General features: G+C 42.2%; 1 protein-coding gene across 2 annotated transcripts in view; it reads right to left on the bottom strand.

Annotated features, from left to right (window-relative positions):
- Nucleotides 1–2,141: 2,141 nt before the first annotated feature.
- LOC126544029 (craniofacial development protein 1-like) overlaps nt 2,142–24,010 on the bottom strand; it is a 31,437-nt gene continuing 9,568 nt past the window's right edge. For both annotated transcript variants that reach the window (XM_072286884.1, XM_072286887.1), the window contains exons 6-9: nt 22,055–22,159; nt 6,436–6,508; nt 4,337–4,422; nt 2,142–2,368 (exon numbers count right to left, since the gene is read on the bottom strand). In XM_072286884.1, the coding sequence (XP_072142985.1) occupies nt 2,269–2,368; nt 4,337–4,422; nt 6,436–6,508; nt 22,055–22,159 (364 nt within the window). In that variant the 3' untranslated portion in view covers nt 2,142–2,268. The remainder of the gene's footprint in view (nt 2,369–4,336; nt 4,423–6,435; nt 6,509–22,054; nt 22,160–24,010) is intronic.

Here is a 24,010-nt window from a genome sequence, read left to right as displayed (position 1 = left end):
GATTGTTTCTGTTGCCAGTACTCGGTGCTCTGTTTTGCCTTTAATGTAGCACGAACAATACGCACATGGTTTAGCGCTCCATTGGCAAATAACGCATTGGCAACCAGTGGCGTGTTAGACTGGTGATAAGCAAGTTTCACGTACTATTGTTTGTCCATGGACGCAGAGGGGCCACGATTCTCGAGATCACTTTCGGCACGCATTCACTGTATAAGCCATCACTCCAACTAGACGTCGTGCGAAAGTATCCCAGAAAGTAATTGGGAGAGTACGAGGCAGGCAAATATATTACAATCACTATTTTACACATACTGCAAATAATGTAAAACTGTGGCACGAGACGTATGCACATTTGTAAAACGCCAGCTCTTGGCAAGCAGTAGTTGTTGCCTCAAAACATGGCTTCATAGGGTTGAGCCAAAACAGGACAGTTTCCCACAACTGCTGCACTTAACGGGAAAAGTGCAATTGTGTTACGCCTATGTAGAAGAAATGAGCGAACATGCTTTTACATGACCACAGTGTAAACCCCAGGTGGTTGAAACTCATTTGAAGTCCCCCACTGCAGGGGGTTGCGCCTCATAAATCATATTGCGGTTCTGGCATAAAATCCATAATTTAATATATATTTTTTTAATGTGAAGTTATGTGTGAAGGGAAAAATTCTGAATACAAAGCAGGGAAAATGCAGGAAAATATCTTGAGTGAATGAGCGATTGACTTGAGAGAAACAAATGCAGGTTAATTAGGCGAACAGTGAATGGAGCATTTCAGCATCCCTTTGCCCTTGCTTTTCGTCCAGTTATGCACTATACGGCAGGGTCAATATGTTGCAACACACTGTTAAGTGCTCAATTACACTGGAGTGCATGGTGAAGACAAGCTACATGTTTGTAAACAAACTAAAATAGTACTGGTAGAATGAGCAGCTAACTACACTAACACAGGTCTTCAGTTTGAAAAATCTTTTCAAAGTAGCTTTTAGAAACTGCCATGTCTACTAACCCTTTTAAGAACACAGGCAGAATCATATCGTGCCTAAAGCACAATGAGTGTGTTCATCATCAGGTGGTGTTCACAGAAAGTCTGACCTGAAAGCTGAGAAACGCATTGTAAAATATAAAAAAGTGGGACTTTTTTCCACTTCAACTAGGCAATTTTTATCAAAGCATAACGTGTGTCTTCGCTGCCCACTTCTATTTCATCATGGCTGCTCATAAAGGATCAGAAGAAGCCCGTGTGCACTAGTACACTTTAGAAGCAAGCAATGCAATTTTCACATGCTTCCGCCGAGTTTACTGAGCACCCTTTGAACAAGCATTGTCTTTAAGGGCTGCCCAGTACCATAAAAGTTCCCTTAAAAAAAAATAGATCCTTCTTTGAAAGCCTCAAAGGCTACATGCTTGCTGTGATGGGTGGATGAGGGTAACAGGCTAATCAGTTAATGGTAGCAGTGAGAATGGCAAGTTGCGATGCCCAAGGTCACAAAAATGCAAAATGCACACCGTTGTCATGAATAGTCATTTTTACACATTCTTTATATGCATATATGGGTAAAATTGGGTTTGACATTTCCTGCAACATATGTAACACGCTCCTAAAAGGAGTGTGCTACAGCCCCTAATAATGTAACGAGCTGGTGGTAACTGCTAACAGAGCCACACAGACACTCGCAGAACTTTTAAAACCTTGCATGAAAACTAGATAGCCAGAATGAAAAGTACTTGCAGGTTTATCAAGCACACACCTTAGATTGGACAGTTAAGTAGACAAAAGACAAGCACTAACTCGCAACAAAAGTTTATTCGGAGCATAGAGCACACATAAAAAACAAGGTGCACAGACTACATGGCGCATAGGAGGCCAGGAATATTAGTCATCTTGCAATGCATACGAAAAAACTCGTAGCATTCTTTCTAAAAATATTTGTTCATTACTGTGCAACAATACAGATGTGTCACTGATGCATGGCTTCTTATTCTTTGACGTTAATTTGTGCACAAACTGTCTTCACTCTTACCCAGATTTGTGTCTACTTCACTGTCCCAATTAAGGTGTGCGCTTGTTACACCTGCAAGTATAAACCAGCTAAGCCTAGCAACATGTTCCATTAAAGAATGAAAAGTCCTGGACAAGTAAAATGTGGTTTGGTACATGAAGTACAATGTCTTTATTATACATTAAAATGACAAACTGTGATGTTGACAAACATGGAGAAAGAAAGAAAAGGACAAAAATATATATAAAATAGACCACTTGGAATCTAGCTCAGAGGTAGTTGGATGGCCTATTCTTGGTTCTCAGGTTCTTTTCTATTTCAAACTGGCGAACATCAGCCCGCTGCAAGAAGGCTTGTTTCTCCAGGTACCTGCACATTTGGATGACAAGTATAACTTGTGCATGGACCAGGATGTTGAGACACAAGACAATGCAGTGAACACAGGCACCGTGAACCTCATATAGGGTGAACTTAAGACAAGAGAGTTTTAGTTTAGGGGATGCAATGCACCCTAGAGCTTGGGTGCATTTGCGTTTGAGTACGCAAGCAGAAATACTTTATATGTTAGCGGCCCCAAACGCAAGCCGCACTGAGGTGGCATGCGCTCGCAGTGCCATCAGTGTCCGATAGTTGCTGCGCTATCATTTTCTAAAATATGAGAACAAGCATATGATGTAAAGTACATTAAACTATTTTTATTAAAAGCAGTTAATATATATAAGAGTGATGTGTGTCGATACTAGGAAAAAGATTTGTAAGATTATCTACGTGCCTACGTTATGACTGAGGCCGAGCCGAAGCAAACCAAACATACGTTTGGTAAACTGTCGTTAGGCGTCTCGTGCAGCATAATCCATTGTGAGTCTATGTTTTGTTTATTTAGAGCCTCCCACAGTTTTTCACTATTTAGAGCCTCCGACAGCAGTGAAACAACAGCTGGGAGGGCCGCACGCGTGCCGGAAACACTGAAAAGTCCTGTTAGAAGCGAGAAAATTACAAGAAACCGTGCAGGAGGCAGCATCGCGCAGTGTGAGGAATGTGAATGCTGCACTTTTTTTCGGAGAACGAATCCGCTCACTGTTCACGGCCACTGCCGGAGCACACATGCTGAAGCCGTTCTAGCGCAGCGAGGTGCAATTTCAGTCAATTTTCTGTTTTTGGTGCAGTTTGATGCAGGAATTTGCATTTGTATCAAAATGGTGCAGGAGTCCCACCTCTGCTTGAAGCGCAGTATGAGATAGATAAAAAATTCTGCAGTTTTAACAGGACTCCCTTATACATGCTACACAAGTTGATTGAGAACAATCATTCAGAAAATTTTATTAATACCATAAAACACTAGTACAGTGAAATTCCAGTAATTTGAAATTTCCTAATTTGATTTGAAGAATAATTCAAACTGTTCAGTTGGTCCTGCCAGAGTCACATGTACTATTTGAATAAGGAAGAAATACTGCAGTCCAAATTTCAGAACTGCGCAATGGTTATTTTGAACAAAATTGCTTGCTTTCATGGACAATCTTTCGGGCAACCAGAGTCAAAGGCTAACGTCCGACGCATAGCTAGCCACTGTAACTGTGTAGCGTGGAAATGAGCTTTCCAGTTTCGCTTGATACGTTAGGCTTACAGTGCATGCGCTGCCCTTCCATGAAAGGGGTAAAGCACTGTGACATAGTATCATCATACAACTTCTGCCTTTGTAAATCTATTAAATTTAAGATCAAGTCATTTAATTAGAAATCAAGCAAAGCCACAAGAAAAAAATAAGTAACTGACAGCTGGCACAGCGCATTTCCAATGCTGTTAAAAGCTATTTCTTGGCAGCCTTTAACATCAAACAAAAAGCACATACATCTGCACCGTCTCAAAACAGATACATTGCATTGTAGAATGATAAATGCTCATGTATTGAAATGCCAAACAATTTCAAAATGATGCTGTTCATTACCACTTATCTACCTTTCAAGAACTACGAAATTTCTGGAACTGTAGTAGGTGAGACACATGCTTGATACTAATTGGTGCTAACTGATGCTAATAACACTTCAGGAACCCTGAGCATTACCTAGGCTATGGGGGTTGCCAAAATAGCAAGGCTCCAGATTATGTCAGACCAGATGGTGTTTCTTATATGTTTGCCTAAATCTCACTATATGCACATTTTTTTCATCGTGCTATTACTGGAATCCAGCCACGGCAGCCAGGATTTGAACCTGTTACTTTGTGCTAAGCAGTAAAAGTCCAATATTGTTTCTGCCCAAATGTGTAACTGTGTCCCAGTGACAGCAAAGTAACCTGGCTGATGTGCAACAGCTCCAACGAAAGCACTTTACTTACCCATCTTTGCCTCTATTGTGACTCTGCAGATCTTCTACAAGGCCCTCAGTCTTCTTGTAGTTGTCCCAGTCCAGCTTAGACTTTTCCTGTGCCATTATGAAAAAAGCCTTTTAGCTAAAATCTGGTTGCAAAATTACTGCAACTGCAATTCAAATATTCTTTAAGGGCCCATGGTGTGTATGTGACCAACACAATTAAATTCTACACTGCAGTGAAAAATACAGGGGCCTCTCAATGTATCCTTGTATCTTTAGAGCTCAGCGGACTATGAGCTGAAGGCTTGTTTTTCCCAACAGGAGCAAGCACTGTGACGATATGGATCAAGACATTACAAACTACAACTCTTCATATATCGTCTGCAACACACAGGCCACCGTCAGGCTGATGAGCTATGTAAAGCGTTCAGAATTTAGGACTTTCACCTACTCTTCCAAGCAGCTACAAGAATGCGGTTACATTAGACGGACACGAAACCAATCTCCCAACAATACTGATTAGCCGATACGCCAGCAGATGGTGTTGCCAAAAACAGCTGGTTTGTCTCGCTAGGCAGACAATGATGCTGAGGCAAATGATGTTTATGCTGGCCATTTTATGTGCAATAGACTTCTGTTAACTGAACTCTGGTTAATTTGATTTTTCGGTTAACTTGATCTCAACCGAACGTCCCGGCAGGCGCCCATGCATTTCTATGGGCCTAAAGTTTTGTTATTTCCATCCTAAAATTGGCCTTTGCTGGATAATTCGAACTTGACCAGCCAGCACGCTCGTGCATGACCCTTACGATGACCCCAATAGCAACCCCTTTAGTGGCAGCATCTGTCTCGGCGGAGCTTGGGGACAGTGAATGTGGTGAAGACGTGTCCAAAAAAATTTCCCGGTGAAAATGCACATTTATTGCGTGCTCTAGGAACATTTTCAAGCAATAACCGTAGCTCACAATGTCTGATTAGGGTAGTTAACCAATTCTAACATGTGCCTTTTTTCTTCCAAGAAAATTGGGCTGAAAATTGCCTGCACGATGCAATCAGACACGAAACCAAGACAGGCTTCACAATGTTTGTATGCTTTACCGCATAACACGTATGTATGTATTATGCCGAAGCTGACTTTAAGGAACGTGCAGCAAAGCTGACTTTGGGAAACCGGCTGCCATGGTGAAACACATTTAGACCCTTGGCCATTTTTCTTGCCAAAAAAATCGGCTGCACGTTAGATTTGTACTTTGTTTAGGAGTTTGAATGTAATTTATAAGTTAATTTCTCTGCTTTTGACACATGGAAAACTGGTGCGCTCGTTCTTTGGGGGCTGCTAGAATCGGGCAAATACTGCCAAATGAATCAGCGGTATGTTTTGGCCTTTTGGCCTTTTTTTCCGCATCATTTAATTCAACCCGCCGGATAATTAGATCAATCTCACTGGTCCCGTCAAGGTCGAATGCAAAATTATATAAAAGGCTAAATGGTATATTTGGCTAGTCGGTTTTGAGTAGTGTTCTGAGAGCTCTTGGAACAAATTTCCCTAGTTCATTCAGAGCACCATGTTCCAACTAAGTGTGACTGAAGGCACTGTGAACTTTGTGTTGCGAGTTGCAACTGAGAGCGAGCAGAGTTCCAGTCAAGTGGCTGCTGAAACTTTCATTTGTGTGGTAGTTGCTGGCATGATTCTGGAAGTTTTGTTTTATGCGTGCCTGCCTTGTGCGTCCACCATATTTAAACAGAAGCAACACTGATGTGCTTCCACTTCTGGCTTCCAATTGCGCTTACAAATGGCCGAACATTAGGCTTGGGCAACCTTCCTTGGGCTTTGATCTCAAGTGGGCTTTGTAATGTCGCAATCCATGTCTAGGTGCAGTATGAACCAGTTGAATGTACGATTAAACCCAAAAATGTCGCCACAGCCTTTTTCACTAAATTGAACAAAAAGATGCACAGTTTTCTAGCAAGGCATCCTAGGCAAAAAATATAGCACATCAAAAATTCCCTGATTGAAGTCTGTTAAGTTCATGTCCGAAATGTACGAAAAAAGTGCAGGTTTAAACAACACTTTACCACCTCTATGTGGTAGAATTGAGGAAATAAAAACATAGCAGGACCAACCAGTGTACTAATTTTTTGCTTCTTGTTGAACAGCTGATTTAAGACATTTCCAACACCACCAGGCTTCCTTTTTCTGAAAGTGAGAAGAAAAGAAAAATAAGTAAAAAAGAAGTGCACGTGTAAACATTCAGACTGCAACGTATCCCTCCTTCCTTCTTTTTTTACATACAGCAAGAAAATGCAGGTGCCTTTTTTAATCAGACCTCTGTGGAACTTTTGTTACGGTTATCTTTGCTTGCATAACCAAGACATTCACTGCAACCAACAATTACTTATTGCCATATGGATAAATGAAATGCAACGAGAGCATGGCTTGAAAGACAAAGGCTTTTAAACTATGGTATGAGTTCATTTTGCAGCCCCAGTAGCAAACTACTCTCGATTCTCATATTTTTCTGTGTACTCAACTGAGGCTTCACACAGGTTTTAGAAAAAAGGACAAAAAGAGGACATGCAAGGCATCACAAGGCACTGTCAACTTATTTTCAAGGATGCCACAAGATTCTACAGGGGGCTGAATTAGAAGATTTTGTTTAACTCTTGTTTAACCTGTTGGCTGGAAAGCATGTCTTCAGACCCATAATTTCAGCAGACCCAGTATGATCCTCATTAATGCTGGCAGTTGCAGGTATAATGTAAGTGATCCCTGCCACTAGATGCCTAAAGAGTATGTTTTTGTTACCTAGTTAAACATGAACTTGTTACCTAGTTAAACAATTTCCCAGCCACTGTCAGCATGTTTGTGGCATTGAAAAAAAGTTAGCCTAGTGTGCGAGAAGTCTGAAGCATAGCCTGAGCTTTGCTAATGGCACCGAAGTAAAGCACGTGGTGCTGAACATGCAAGTAAAACCTTGTAACAGGCATGTTTGGGTATTTGTAGCAATGACTGCTTTTAATGAAAGCTCAGAACAGAACCCGGCCCAAAAAATAGTTAGCTTTGAAACTGCGTGTGATAGTACCACTACTTGAGGTACAGACTGTAGGCGCAACTGTTACAGAAGGCTTACTCATTCAAATGCTTCTAATATGACAACTAGCAAGGAGTTTCTGGTACATTAATAAACATTCCTTCCATGCCATCCTATTATTCCGAACTCTGACTGAAAATGGCCAGATTATTCTATTGCGGAATGCTTTACGAAAATCACTGCAGACAATGTCTTAAGCGCTTATTTATTCAAAATATCTGCATAGGTATTTCTGTATCTGTATAGGTATAGTATAGGTATTGTAGCAGCGCAACTATCGTCTCCAAAGCAGGTGAAGCAGATGGGCTCATGTGCAGGTAGCGCATGTTAAACATGCTATAGTGCACTCAACCTGAGCGGCCACGGTGTCGGCTGCTCCCGAGATCCTGCTGCACCATGGCTGGCTGGCCTAAAAAAACCATGGCTACGGCGCCTACGTCTTCGTGCCGCCTCCCACAAATTGGTGACCTGGACGACCGAGCCCAGCCGTGCCAACGTTAGCACACTGACTCTACCAAGGTGAATGATATGGCCTCACACAATCCGACAGAAGTACCGCGGTAGAAGGGTGCCCGCAAATTCATCGACATGCCGGACATCTGGTTGATCCAGCTGGGCAGCCTTTTCCTTCTCAGCAAGGTTCCAGGCTCTGGGTGCGTTCCAGGCTCTGGGTGCGTTTCAGGCTCCTGCCGTCATTCCCCGGCCCCAACACCTACGCAGACTTGCGGGCAGCCGTCCCTGCTCACTGCGTCACCTCGAGCGTTCACTCACAAAAGCTCTTGCCATTTGAACCATCGTGTCAGTCTGCATCTTGCCGTTTTACATCGCCTACATCCACCTTTGCCGATCGTCAGCACACGCCGCCCCAGCACCAAACCTCTACTCGGTTATGAGCCTCCTCCCTACCTCAAACGCAGCTGTGCAATGACTATTTTCAAGCAATTCACTAGGCCAAACATGCGCGCTTTCAGCTACTCTTCGGCCCGCCTCTCTCCTTCCTTGGACATTTTCGTGAACTGCCTGCTTCCCGTACGAGGGCACCTCACTCACTACAGATTCAGAGGCTCTCTCACTGGCTCCACTAGGTACAAATTTCCCTATCATAGGCATGGCGACACCACAAGCATAACCTTGGCGATGCCTGTAGCGACCACGGCAACCCTGATACGATTGGAATTCGAGATTTCGCCACAAGCAGCAGGTGGTGAGCCTTCCCATGTTGTGTGCTCACACCTTCTGCAGATGCATGGTCTACCGAAGTTTTACAGGAGCAGCTCTGTCATCTGGTTTCTTAAGCTCGAGCATCGCTTCTACATCTACATTGTGAGTGATCAACACTTGCGTTATCTCGATGCAAGTCCTGAGCTGCCAGACGGTCTACTTTTGGAGCTCCAACTTGTACATGCCCGGGCATTTACGAGAACCTGCGGCAGGTCGTGATTTGATACTACGGCATCACTTCGGCAGTGTGGCCATCACAACCTATGCTGACAGTGCTGTCTGGTACATCTCTCTGGGATTGCGTGAACTCGACACTACCAACGACGTCATCAATGCACAAGACAATGCAATTTGTGTCTAAACCTGGTGTTCTTACGGCACCGTCTGCACAGTTTACCTGGACTCCTTTACCTGGACTTTACCTGGACTCCCACACATATTTCCATTGCACTTCGCACTAGGAGGAGGGCCCTGTAATGATGAGACTATTGCCTCCAAAGCAGGCGAAGTAGAAGGTGGACTACGTGCAGGTAGCACGAGAATAGAACATGCTATAGCGTGCTCGACCTGAGCGGCCATGGTATCGGCCGTTCTCGAGATCCCGCTGCACCATGGCTGGCCGGCCTAAATAAACCATGGCTACAGCGCCTACATCTTCGTGCCGCCTCTCACAGTATCAACCATTATTGCAAAATTACAGTGTCCCTTAAGATCTCTCTTAAGAAGTGAATGGCGAAAGCCTACTCTTCCTTCTATCATTCGCCTCGTTCTCTTGGCCTCTTCTCTTTCTCTTCTTTCTTTTAGTCATTACTGCTCACTACTAAGCATTTTCAGTCATTCGTAATCAATTGTGGCCATAACAAGCCGTTGTTAGACATGTTGGTCATATCATAGTCATTAGCAGTCACTTCAGTCATTATTAGTAATTACTCATCATTACTAAGCATTTTTAGTCATTTCTAATTAATTGTAGCCGTTACAAGTTGTTGTTAGACATATTGGACATTTCGTAGTCATTACTAGTTGTTACAAGTCATTACTGCTCACTACTAAGCGTTTTTAGTCATTTGTAATCAATTGTGGTCATTACAAGCCGTTGTTAGACGTTGGTCATATCATAGTCATCAGTATTCATTCCTAATCAATTGTAGACGTTAAAATTTGCCGTAGGACATACTGGTCATATTGTAGTCATTACAAGTCATTGCTGGTCATTACTGGGCATTTTTAGTCATTTGTAATCAATTGTGGTCATTACAAGCCGTCGTTAGACATATTGGTCATTTTGTAGTCATTAGTAGCCATTTTAGTCATTACTACTCATTACTAGACATTTCTAGTCATTTCTAATCAAATGTGGTCATTACAAGCCATCGTTAAACATATTGGTCATTTCGGAGTCATTAGTAGTCATTACAAGTCATTAGTAGTCATTATTAGTCAATACTAGTCATTATTAACCTCTACCAATCTATTATAATGTTATCATTCACTAACTGTCGCTATCAGTCATTTTATATTCCTTAATCTGTCTTCATATGGCGTGATGACACCTCGGCGCACACTTCGGCAGTCAGGTCTGCTGACACAGACTTCACCATGAGCTTTAAATTATGGGGTTTTACGTGCCAAAACCACTTTCTGATTATGAGGCACGCCGTAGTGGAGGGCTCCGGAAATTTCGACCACCTGGGGTTCTTTAACGTGCACCTAAATCTAAGTACACGGGTGTTTTTCGCATTTCGCCTCTATCGAAATGCGGCCGCCGTGGCCGGGATTCGATCCCGCGACCTCGTGCTCAGCAGCCCAACACCATAGCCACTGAGCAACCACGGCGGGTCTTCTTCACCATGAGCTACGGAGGAAGACATTTAGGAGGTGAAACTTCCGTCAGCGCGAGCGAGTGCGGGCGACCAGATAAGGTCACAATTGTATGCGCCGGCGGGGCCATATGCAGTGGCGGTGCCATGCGGCTTATCGTAGAAGCTGCAGCGGAAAAAAAAATGCAGCGCCCGGGCAGGCGGCTCTGGCGCGCTCTCCGGCCACTTCCTTCATGCCCTCAATAGACGTCAGGTGCACACGGCCGAATGGGAGCAACACGCTCGACCGGTTGCCCTGGCAACCGAAACGGCGGTAATTTCTTTCCAGGCCACCAGGATGATAATGGCTCTGAGGGCTTGTGACCTTTTCTGGTCGGCGCAAACAGCGGAGTTTCCACTCCAAAATGTTTCTTGCTCCGTGCCATGAGCCTAGAAAGGCTTTCACCTTAAAAGTGAAGATTAACAGCACTGTATTATATGTTGTGTAATAGGTGTAAAAAGAGAACAATGAACTTGATGTTAGCCTGCAGAGTGCACTTTGAAATACTTCGATGAGTCACCTGTGTCCTCCACATCAAAAACGTCTTACCTAGAGATATCAAAAACGGGAAGCGAGGAAGGTGTACAGGGGCCTTGTTTACGTTGAGTTTACACCACTGTCTTATTATGCCAAGTTCACCAGAAGCATAGCTCTCAGTAGACGAGGCAAGTGCATGGAGAAACCTCAATGTCGTCTTCACTCAGAGTACACTTAATCTTTGGAAACACTCGATTAATTGCTAAAGTCAGGTTTTCTCGTTTGCAAAGAAGCGAACAAATCTAGAGCAGCCGGTGGTGCCATTTTTAAAGATCTCAGTTGCTAACTTCTTTTATTTCCTCTGCGAGAATTACTTCACTCCTACTTGTACCATTACACATATTTTTTGCTGCCATCTACACACAAAGCACGACAAGACACTTAGAGGAAGCCAGTTTGTCCATTGCATTGCTAGCAAATGAAAAATACTGTCAACGAGCATAGCTCTTCTAGAACGCATGGATGAACCCAGATCATCCAAGGCACAGAAAGAATTAAATAGCCCTAATAACCATTTCTCTCATGCACAAATGTTCACTTCTCTGACAAAATTGAATGCAGGAAAAAAGAAAGGGGAGGGTGGGGTCACATGCGGCTAAGAAAACACCACTGAATTAAATGCAGTCTATTGGAAAGAAACTGAGATTTGAGGCTGTAAATACTACGCCTAACCATCGCGCTGGAATGGCTCCTTGAATTCCCCATGGGACTGTGCAAAAGTTTTCCATGCTTCTTCAAGCAGAGAGCAGTGCTAATGTCCACAAGTTCAAGTTCATGCTTCTCTTGACAATCGCAAGAATTTTCCACACTCCTCTGACAATAAAGGGGCCTTGAACAACTTTTTAATCACACTCAAGAAATGCATTTGAAATTAAAATAGACTATTTCATAAATACTTTGCTGAAAAAAATGCTTGAATGCATTCAGCAGAAGTGGAATTATTGGCGATAAACCATCCCATTCATGGTGCTCCCACTTCTTCAATGAATTGCACTGCAAAGGCATGAGAGTGGTGGGGTGTGCCCACAACACTCTAGTGAACATCCCTGTGGCGCACATTTCAAATTTGATTATGGATGCTTGCGCAGACACTGCTTCAGATTTTGGCACCTACGATGTGCCAAATGCAGTTGTCATAAGCGAGCTGCAGCGTGCTCAGCCAGCTGTCGCAGCAGCCCGTGGCAGTCACAGTGTCTACACTACGTAGCAGACCGCAGCTACATGCAACTGTAGTGCATATGCACAGCATTTGCTTTGTGCACGACAGGGCTTGAGTGCAAGCGCTCGTGCTCATGTGCTCCAGTCTGGTCGTGCTACATGGTGCAGACCGGCTTTGTCCTGCACCACCTTGTCCCACAAATAGTAGCCACATCCAACTTGTGCATTTTGAAGTGCTATCAATAGCTCAATACAAAATGAAGTCTGCAAAGGTGTTTAACCAGAAGCGGCCCAGGAATGAGCACACGCTGGCAAGCATGTGTGTTGTCTGACCTTAAGTGTCGCATGGTTCCAGGCTAGTTGACTGTTCGAAACTAGTCAAAATTAGCGAGACCCAATGGCTACGACACCAATAAGCAGGGTGGCCAAAGTTTAATTCCTACACTGGCGGCCGCAGCCGTGCGTGAGCAGATGATAGTCAGCTTCTTGAAATGCATAAGTATTATAGAAATTCGAAAGCCCATTTTCACTTAATTCAGCCTATTTATTAAACTGCGTCAGTAAACATACAGCAACAGTAGGAAGAAGCCCACTGATCCAAAGTCTTCTTGATGATGTCAGCTATTGACCAATAGCAGCTGCGCATAGCAATCTGCTATATTATGAAATAAAGCAGCCGAAAAAAGCAAGGAAGAAAGTGAGCAGGCTTCTGTTGAAAAGAGAGAGTTTGAGAAAAAGGTGACTTCACCTGCGAGCTCCACGCACCACACACGACTGTGCAATTTGGCTGAGATGTTCACAGCAGCATGTGCTATCTGGGGACTGTTCTTTCACCAAGCCCAAGGGGTGGTTCAGGACCCCCTTAAGGTGTATGAGAAGCTTTGCGACTGTCATCAAACTAGTAAGAAATGTGGAAAGCTATAGACTTCTTTGATATTTGTAATTGGGAGCAACATACAATGTTGTTTGTTGTCAACCTTACAGTCGACAACAAACACTTATTCAGCAAAGCTCTTGCACTAAAGAGAACAAATGGCAGTTTTTATGGACTGAAAACAGTCAGATTAAATCAACCGTAAACCAACCAATAGCAGGATCTTCCGAATAAACTGGGAGGCTGATTTTTGCATCTTCGCGTAGGTATAGCTTACTGCTACATTTCTTGTCCTGTGGATTGATTGCACACTCATCCCTGAATATTTTTCATAGTGTCTTTGCTATCACCAGCCAAAGTTAAACCATTGCTCACATCTTCTAATATCTCTATTCTTCGTATCAATGCACGAAGTTTGTGCAAAAGCCATGATACCATTGCAGCATTCACTGACTCACTTAGTCAATTGTTTTCATTTATTTGTGTTTCGGACACATAGCTTGATACTGCGGATAGTAATTTCTACGGTTTTTGTCCACACCAAGCAGAATACTGCTACCATATTTCGAATTGATATGGTGGTCACGCTATATTTCTTGCACCTCATATTAAGTGTAAGCATAGGCTTGATCTTTTTCTTAATGTAAATCACTGTATGGACTGAAACCGACTTACAGTCGAATTCTCATAATCGTAACAGTTTTATTCTTGGTTGTGTCTACCACTCCCATTCTTCATCTATCCCTGATTTTCTGATGAACTCTCCATGGTTCTGCAAAAAATTTTCTTGAATATAAGCAAGTCCTAATTGTCAGTGATTTTAACATTAACTTACTTATGTTGATAATGGAAGTGTAACACCTTACACAGACTGTTTTGCTGCTTTCGGACTGGAATCATTAATTATCTCACCCACTAGGTGTTCTATTCATGGTACCAACACGCTTCTCGACCATGCTCTAACATCGCGCCAACTCCAAACTCTGGTGCCATAGATACTCAGATCACAGACCATTTTCGAATATTCATCTCCTTTCAGGCCAAAATACCTCAGTCCGAGCCTTGCTACTTTTCCTCTAATTTTGACCGAGATAGTTCTGTTAACACTATAACAAATATTGATTGGCCTGTAAATGCCTGCATGATCCCAATCAAGCTCTTGAAAATTTTTTTTCCATATATATAGAAGCCATTCGCGCTAACACAACTACCGTCAGATGCAGGAAACACTTTAAAGGGCCCCTCACCAGACCCCATAGCAAATTTTGGTTATATGCTGGAAGTTGTTACGCATCCTCTAGGGAGTGTTCTGCCACAAAAATTTTTCAGGTCGGCTCATTAACAGCCAAGACAGAAATATTTCTTTGTCGCGAACCCATGATTTCAGGAGGCGAGCTTCACCGCAAACATTGATGCTCTCTCCACTTGCCCCGTCTAGCCTCTGCAAGCGAAATTCCTTCACTGCGTTCTCCTATACCGGACCTAGAGGATCGCATGATACATACATCACAGGCCCTGCCTTCATTTTTTTTTCTCCTCGCTTTCCTGCGGCACGGCACACTTCTGCTGACAGTATCGCGTGCAAGTTGTTGTGATTGTCGAGTGGTATAATTAAGCGCTACACGAATACTAAGGCAGGCACAAGCGGATCACAGAGCTTGATTCCACGCTGGAACACAGTAGAAAATGACATAGTTTCGGTGTCTGAGCAAGCAACTGCATGATGTGGGAACAAGCAGACTAAACGGAAGTACATCTCTCTTGCTGCAGTGCGAAGTAAAACAAAAACATGTAGACGTTAGGTTTGTGTGTTTTATTATTTCTCTAAGCTTTAATTCGTCTATTCAAGCAACATATTACACAAATAATAGATGTTGCCTAGAATAATTCTCGAAGTCACGTGTCACCACGAGCGACGTCACAGCGAACCCGCGTACGTAGGAGCACTAGCACGTCATCCTCCGGCTTGGAGCGCAGTGGCCGCAATGAGAAGGGAAAACGGCGTTCGGTTGAAAATCTCGGCTCTTTCCGCGGCGCGTAGCAATGTAATACTTTGCAGACATGATCGTTATCGCGCACTGTATGCTCTGTGCTTGTCAGCTCAAAATGGCCAGACATGGTGAGGGGATCTTTCAGTTTTCCGGTGATCCTTGGGTAACGAAAGCTTTACTGACTAGTCTGAGAAAAAAGAAAACCTACAGAAAAAGACCAAAAAGAAACCTTCTAATGTACGCTTAGCGGCACATTATAAAAATTATTGTAACATTCTGAATAACTTACTAAAGAAGTCTAAATGACAGTATTATGTAAATGAATTTGCAAAACACAAGAACAATCCCAAAAAACAATGGCAACTTCTTAATGCGTTCATGAATTTACCCAAGCCCGGTAATACTGCTGACAAAATAAATTACAACAATAAAACTCTTACTGATTGTTCTAGCATGGCAAATCGTTTCATCGACTACTTCTATAATATATACAGCAGTCGTTAAATGACCGCTACTTATCTCATTTATCACTGCAATCCTCCTTTTTTTCTCTTTCCCACAACTGCAGATGAGGTATGCTCCGTGGTATTAGCTCTGAAGAATACTAGCCCTGGCTTAGATAACATTTATGTATTTCGTCTAAAACTTGTTGCACCACTTATTTTTGATACACTTTGTATTATAATTATTCATATTTTTAAACGTGGTATTTTTCCAACTTTGCTTAAAAGGGCTAAGATTATTCCTGTACATAAGAACGCTGATAAAATGGAGGTGTTTAACTATCATTCTATTTCTATCCTCTCGTCGATTAGTAAAGTTGTCGAGAAGTTATCTGTTTTGTAAGCGCCTAAATATTTAATTTAAAAAATTTTATTTGTTGCAATCTTCTCAATTTGGTTATCGCGCTGGCAGTTCGGACTAACTTAGCTTTAATATCCCTAACCGACTACATTCGTCACACGACTGATACGGGTAACTTTGTTGGTTCGGTATTTTTGCACTTCACTAAAGCTTTTGATACGATTAATCATAATGCACTTTTTACTAAGCTAGAAGCCCTAGGAACTACCAGTCCAGTACTAAAACTCCTAAAAAGTTACTTTCATGATAGAGAACAAAGATTTTTCTGAAGGGGCTTATTCTGATACTCAAGTTATTAATCAAGGTGCACCACAAGGCTCCATACTAGGTCTCTTACTATTCTCCATTTATATATTAATGATTTACCTTCGTGTCTTAAAGGGATACTAAAGGTTACTATGAAGTCACGTTAAAGTGATAAAGCAATGCTCTGGAACGTCTAAGGCGTCAATATAACTGTGAACAGAGCTTTAGTAATCGAGAAATTGAGGTAAATGCATGACACTATTCGAGACACCCCCCCAGCAACATTCCAACAGCCCGATGGCGAAGGCACTCCTCATCATAATTTATGTCACTAGTACTCAACTACTCGTAAGATCATTTCATTAGGTTACAAACGGAAGAAAATGCTACTTGTCTACTTCTGTTCGATTCTAAGAAAAAATAACATTTTGACGTTACTCTTCAGTAGTATCGGTGGTCGAAAGGTTTCGTTTTCACTCGAGTCTGCGCCGCGCGCGCGCTTTGGAGTTTCAGTTGTTTCGTTATCACGTCGTGCTGCGCTGGTTCTGCTGGCTTGCAAAACATGCATTTGGAACAAGCAGTGAGAATGCCACGTCCATGTGATGTCGTGGGATGTGCGAATGGTCTGCGGAACTTGGCCAAGTGCAGTTGCAGCGGCGAATGCAACGTTACTTATCATTGTGTGCCAATGAGTGAACCTCGCCGTCCGAAGAGGTTAAGTGCCGTACCTCTGCCACAGCGTGTTGTCAAAGAGCCAAAAAATCGCATAGTGTGCTCGCTGCACTTTCGTCTAGAGTATTACGAGTTCAACGCCGACTTACTGAAGTCGTGTGGAGTGCCTTTCCAAGCAATGCTTTCCCGTAGCGCTCTTCCGTCGGTCTTGCCTGCATTCTCCGAAGCGCAAGAACAACTGCAGGTCGAAGACGGAGCGGTGAGTGCGGCATTTGGTTTTCACGAAGGAAAAGCTACAAACGTGCAAATATGTACAGCCATGAAATATAGTTGCTGTCATAGTAGCACACAACGACGCCAGCAGCGCGAGCCCTCAGCAACAGGTCACGTTCATCAGTGCTTAAATCGCTGAAGTCGAGCCCAGCATCACGAGCCAATGTGTCGTTGTCAGGGTCGTCCATTGCAACGAGCGTCAAAGTTGATGTCATAAAATAAAGAAGCAGCTTATCGTCGCGTGCTTTCCCTTCCGCTAGCCACCATAGTACCGCTTTCGCACTACTGTCGGCTCTGTGTTGGCTGTTTCTGGCCGCGCGTTTGCGTTTTGCGCAGAAAAGCCGTAGCGCCATGTGCAGGCGCCGTTTTACTCACCAACGGTGCAACATCACTATGAGACCATGACGTCACCACTCCTCGATCGAAGGGCAGGCGATTTGAACTGTGCTAGAGATACGCGGACGCTTCTGAACGCATTTTCTCTTAAAATAAGTCTCTTCTTTGCACGAAACAAGGGTTTCGAGGTGGTATTTCAACAGTCCACGTTGACTTAATATTAACCTTTAGTGTCCCTTTAAATCTGCACATTGTGTACTATATGCAGACGATACTTGTGTGACAAATCTTTAACCTTAATCCTTAAACTAAACAATGAGCTTGAAATACCAAATGCATTTTTGAAGCGCTACGCAGAATGGATGTCCAAGTTCTTGCTGATTATCTTTGTAAAATCATTGCAAATGGCCGAAGTTCCAGTGAAATGGAAAACTGCTAAGGTTATTCCTATACATAAATCCGGTAACCTTACCAGCACAGCAAATTACCGACCGATCTCACTTGTACGGCCGGCAAAATCCTCGAACATATAATCCTAAAACACACAGTGTCACTCAGAGAAAAAAATAATTTGATTTTCCCTAATCAGCATGGCTTTAGAAAAGGATTGTCTATGACTACTCAATTGATTGAGACAATCCACGACTTAGCGCTTACAATGGACAAATGGAGTCAAACCAATATGATATTCCTAGACCTATCTAAAGCATTCGATCGAGTTTCCCATCCAAAGTTACTTCAGAAACTTATCCACTACCTCAGTGATAACAACATCACTAAGTGGATAAAAAGCCATCTTGCAGGTCGACGTCAATATGTATGTTTCAAAGGCTACCCTTCGGATTGCGGTTATGTGCTATCTGGCGTCCCACAAGGAGCCGTTCTAGCTCCTATCCTCTTTCTTCTTTTTATCAATGACTTACACATTAATACTAATGCCACTGTAAGAATGTTTGCAGATGACTGCGTTATCTACAAGGAAATAACCTGTCATGAGGACCAGATAACCTTAAACAGTGCACTTGAAAATATAACACAATGGTGCCAAACGTGGCAGTTGGTGATTAACACAGAAGAAAGTTTGTATGACAGTGACGAAGAAAAGAGCGCCCATTACCTACCCATATTATTTACAAGGACAGATGTTAAAGAAAGTAGAAGAGCATAAATATTTAGGCGTCATAATTTCATCAGATCTTAAATGGGGCAAGCAGGTAACATATACTGTTAATAAATCAATGGCAGTTCTATACTCATTAAAACGCTCGCTTAGATCTGAATCAATAGATACTAAACGCTTAGCATACCTGTCACTAGTTCGCTCTATACTGGATTATGGAATAGTATGTTGGTTTCCCTTCAGTAAACAGTACATAGCAAAAATGGAGAGTGTACAAAGAAAAGCGATTCGATTTATTTTTAATAAGTATCGCCGTCTTGACTCCCCCACAGAACTATTAAGGAAAGCTGAACTTCCCAATATACAAAATCGAGCTCGACTACTTCGTCTTAAGTTTCTTTTCCTTCTTCTTAATGGCAGTATGAAAATCAATGCAAGTGACTACTTACTACCGACAGACACACGTGGTTCTCGAACAAAACACACCAAGCACTTAACAGAATACAGATTTCACAACGACATATTCAGGTACTCCTTTTTTTCACATGCAATCCGTGAATGGAACATGTTGCCTGATGACATTGTCACCTGCACATCACTCGAAACTTTTATCGTCAAGTTATCAAACAATGCTCTGTAGCTACGACCTGCACATAGGTGAGCTGCGTCGCTTCTCAGTGTCTTGTATTCTGCCCTGATATAACTACCTGCTGAATCTTGTCTCTCGTGCAATGCACATCCAATATATTTACTTCTTTTTTTCTTTGTTCTTCTTCTGTGTGCTAAACCTTCCAACATGGTGTTTACTAGTACTATTTCTCCCCGCTCCTTTTATAGAATTTGTATAATGAATATAGAGTGCATATGTACTGCCTTGTTCACCTAAACTTATCTATGCCTGCGCCTACTTGAACTGTGTTCTCTTGAATATGTATCCTGCCCCTTTCCTGCAACAGCCTCAAATGTGAGGCTAGCAGTACATTCAAATAAATAAATAAATAAATAAATATTGTTGCATGGTGTTCTTCCAATCATTTAATTATCAGTCCTACCAAAACTCAATTCATGATTTTCCGATCTAGCCAAAGAATACTACCTGGCATGCTTGTGATAACTCTAGATGGTCATCACATTCCCATCTCCGACTGTATGTCATTTTTGGGGATCAAATTATATTCCAACCTAAAGTTTTCTCAACATATTGTCCTAATTAAGCAAACGTGTACCTTCGATATTAGAGCATTAATCAAATTGACAGCATATTTCTCCAAAGACACATTATTAGCATTATACTTTGCTTTTACTCACAGTCATATTACTTGCGGCATTCTTTCCTGGAAAAATACATATTACTGTCATATCTAATCTACTCAGCACTTACAAAACCAAGCAATACGCATTATCCCTAACAGTGGTTCTTTTGCGAGTGCTACTCCATTACTTCGTGAAAATAACATCCTTGTTGTAACGAGCTTGCTCAACAATTTTATAATCCATAATCTATAATTATGTTTTCTAAATTAGTTAATGAACAGCTTTCATACGAATTGATTGATTCCAGGTACCTCATTAACAATAATGCCAGGTTTGCACGTAACTCCACTTTTCTACTGCGTATAGTTAATTTCAAATGTGGAAAAATGACATCATCATTTGCTGTTATAAAACTATGAAATGGTTTACCCAACATCATTAAATCTTCATACTTTCATGCATTTAGTCATGCCCTTAAGCTTTTTTACATGTATAACTAAGTTTACATCGTTCATACACTACATTTGACATTTCCATGTATTGACAGTATTTTCATACACTATAGGCTTGTATACTGACAACTGTTTTTGTTTATTTAATTTTTCTATGTTGTATTTTTCAAGATTGTGTTTGTTTCTTTTACCTAGCTTGCTCATCTTTCATACGTCTCTCCACTGTTATTATTAACCGAGGGCCTGTTGCAATCTGACTTTTGGACCCTTGTCTGTATATTGTCTCTTATCCATTCATTGTGTTTAAAGAATAATAAACTGAAACTGAAACTAAACAGCAGTGCACATTAATGGCAAGGAAGAAAAACTACCGTGGGGGAAAGAAAAAAGATATGAAATTGTAGTTCTCAACCAGCGTGCTTCAGAATCAAGAAACAAAAGCATTTGATGCATCTTAATTCTTCAAGCGCCATGGCTGAGTACGTGTAAACAGTCGAATCTGGATATATCAAATTTGAAGAGGATCATAAAAAAAGTTCAATATATAGGTAATTCGACAAATAAAATAAAAATATAATACAAAAATTTTCAAGGGCATTTTACAGCTGTTTGTTCTACACAATCATTGGTTATATGTGGGCTCTATATATCCGGGTTCAACTGAGGATGTATTGTGCAAATATTACTTTCGGAGATACTATAGTCTTGGCCGCACCTTCGCTATCGGCACGCACTGATTGGCTGGTTGGGCACTACGTCATCCGACTTTGCTCAAGCAGCCAATAAGCGCACACCTGATGGCGATACTATCGCCGAGGCGACTGTGATTGTCGCAGAATACGTCCGCTGCACTCGTCTTGTCACTGATGCAGATCACTGGCCATGCCCAAGATAATTTGTCAATATGCTAGTAGATGGTGCAACCGTGGACTGGTTGTGTCATCTACTCAGAAGTTGATTTAACTAATATTTTATGGCAAGCTTTGTTTTTATACAACAGATGGTGCAACAAAGCTTTTCAATTGTCGTCATTGCTTGTGTATTGTTTTCTGACATGGCAGGCAGGTGTAAAAAGCCTGCCCATTTCTTTTAACGATGCAGATATTAAATAATTTGGCATTGAAGTGGAAATGAAAAAAATCTTCCTAGGATTTCGATGTTGATTATGAGGGTGCCTTCAAGGGACAATGACAGAGATGAAGAGGCCATGTTGCCTGAGTAGCACTAATTATTCTAATTAAATCATTAATTAGCCTTTCTTAATTTTCTTTCGAATGTTCAGGTTTAAATGTTCAGCAACATATCACCGATAAGTAACAGTTGAATTTAAAGCCTGCTAATGTATTATTTAGAGAGATACTGAATTTATTGAATTTATTGCACTCTGGAAAAACACGCGGAACTCAAAGGGTCAAAACTTGCCTGAACGTGCCTGAACATAGCCTGTTACACCGCTTCCAGAGTGAATATAGAATACCTATGGCCAACCTTAACATTACTTCATATGATGGCATTTACACTTATGCACACAAAGTAGAGAGCTGCCATGGCAACAGTAAGCACTATCAACAAACAACAATGTACGAGTATTATTTTATACTTTCTCGATCTACAATGCCTTTACAACGCTTTGGACAAAGCTGGCACAAACCAATTCAAATTGCTAAAACACTCATTAGAGAATGTATGATTCATCTACACAAGGTTTTCCATTAAAGCATAGCAAAGACCATTATTTCAGCAACAATGGTGGCTTAGACAATTGAAGCTTGTACACACTGTGCTTCACATACCCAGTCAGTGCTGGTGGTGACTTGGCCTGTCCAGCCACCTCTTCCTCCTCTTTCTTTGCAAATAAGCGTGCTTCCTTAGAATCAGCTGACACTTCCTTGTCCACCCTAAAAGAACCGAGGAAGACCAGTTACAGCCACTGTCAACATAAAGAAGGATTCAAGAGCAGCTACCTGTCGACACTTAGTGCAAATACCATGAATGCTATTCTTTTCCAAGCACTAACATAAAGCACCATGTACAAGAGTGTAACATCATGGCACCGACATTAAATGACAATCAGCTATACAATGATGTAAGCTTGGCCCTGTCTTTTCCCTATTCATTACATATTATCCACACATAGACTAATTCATACTTTATAGAAATGTGTTACATGTTTCATAAACTAATTAGTGCATGCTAAAGCAACTGGTGAACGTCATGAGTGAAAAAAATGTCCATAAAAATATGCAGGTGAAATAGCCTTTCGGCTTTGTTACTTTCCAAGTCGGACATCTCACCAATCTGGAATGTATTTGATGAAATACAGTTGGGCCCACTAAATCGGGGGACTTTTTAGTCGCGTCACCGGGGGGGGGGGGTCATTCATTATTTCAACTTCCGGTGGGACCGGGAGGGTTTCGTTCAATCTTTCAGGCCCTGTTCAATGAGTCCTTTTGCAGGACCTTGCAGCAGCAGACTTTGCTTACTTAAGCTATTTGTCGGAGTAGCTTCGCTCAAAACATGGTCCAGACTGACGGCCCTTCACTAGCAGCAGGTGTTGCAGAGTTGTGTTGCACATTGATGAGCGGAACTCAGCCCTAGTTTTTCACACCGTGCTAAAAATCTTCTCACACTCTGCGCTGCTATGCGGTATCACGAGTAAATCCAGCATCACCTTAGCAACTTGGTGAAACACGTTTTCCATCAGTGTTTTTCATTTTTCCAACCATCGACCACTGCACGTCCCACCTTTCTTCATTGAGAATGTCCTCTGGAAGTCTGTGCAACTGTAGTGTGGCAAACTCAGCTTCGAGAACATCTAAAGCGTCTTCAGCAGATTCAGTGGAATCTCGGGGCAGCAACTGAGGAAAACGCTGAATAAAGAAATGAAGACTCGAGAGCGATGGCTGCGAAATGAATTTCAGGTTGGCCACCTCCGCATTCTTCAGAGTTGCGTTTCAGATTTGTGTCCACACACATAGCGCTTCGTTTCATCGCATTTGGGAAATATAGTTGCTGACACTAAGGGGTAGGTTGTGTTCCAACGAGGAATGCCGTAAACAGGCACTCCACACATATAACACTGTCGTCGCACTTGTTCCGGAGAAAGTTCACTATGTTGCCTTGCTGCTCAGCAGTGCGAACATAGCTTTGATGCTTCGCCGTGGAAACATGCAGTTTCAAGTCGCCTTTGACACCGCGAGACACGCTGACGCCGCATCCACACGTTGTACAATATGCAAAATGTTCTCCTTTTTTTGATGTCAAAAAGCACGGAAATTCAGAAGTATAAGATCGCAAGAACTTCTGTAAATACCTTTTCTTGGGCTTTGATAGCGCCATGGCATCAAGCACACGAGGATTCTAAATTTACACAGTGCACTGCACACAGACAGCCTAGCCAGCACTAATCATAAACACAAGCAAACAAGATGCACCATGGAGGAAGACATACATGAAATGAAAGAGCTACATTGGCTCTGGCTTTGGTCGGCTTACTAGGCACCGTAGTCGGCTGCTTAGTCGATGATACCCACGGTGCTATTGCAGCCGTTGTTGGTGATGCTGACGATTACGGTGTGGCTTTAGGTTTCGCAGTGCCGGTTTCGCAAAAAGCATTATTGCGCGAACGGAGACCACTTTTCGGGAGATATAAGACAGTGATCGTACAATCCGAAAGTTCAGTAAAAAATCAGGAGTCTCCCGGGCGAATCGGGAGGGTTGGCAGGTATGCAATGTGAACACTTGCTTAG

This window comes from Dermacentor andersoni, chromosome 1, assembly GCF_023375885.2.
Source record: "Dermacentor andersoni chromosome 1, qqDerAnde1_hic_scaffold, whole genome shotgun sequence".
Taxonomy (NCBI): Eukaryota; Metazoa; Arthropoda; class Arachnida; order Ixodida; family Ixodidae; genus Dermacentor; species Dermacentor andersoni.
Note: the sequence above shows the minus strand (reverse complement) of the source record. Positions and strands in the feature narration are given on the sequence as shown.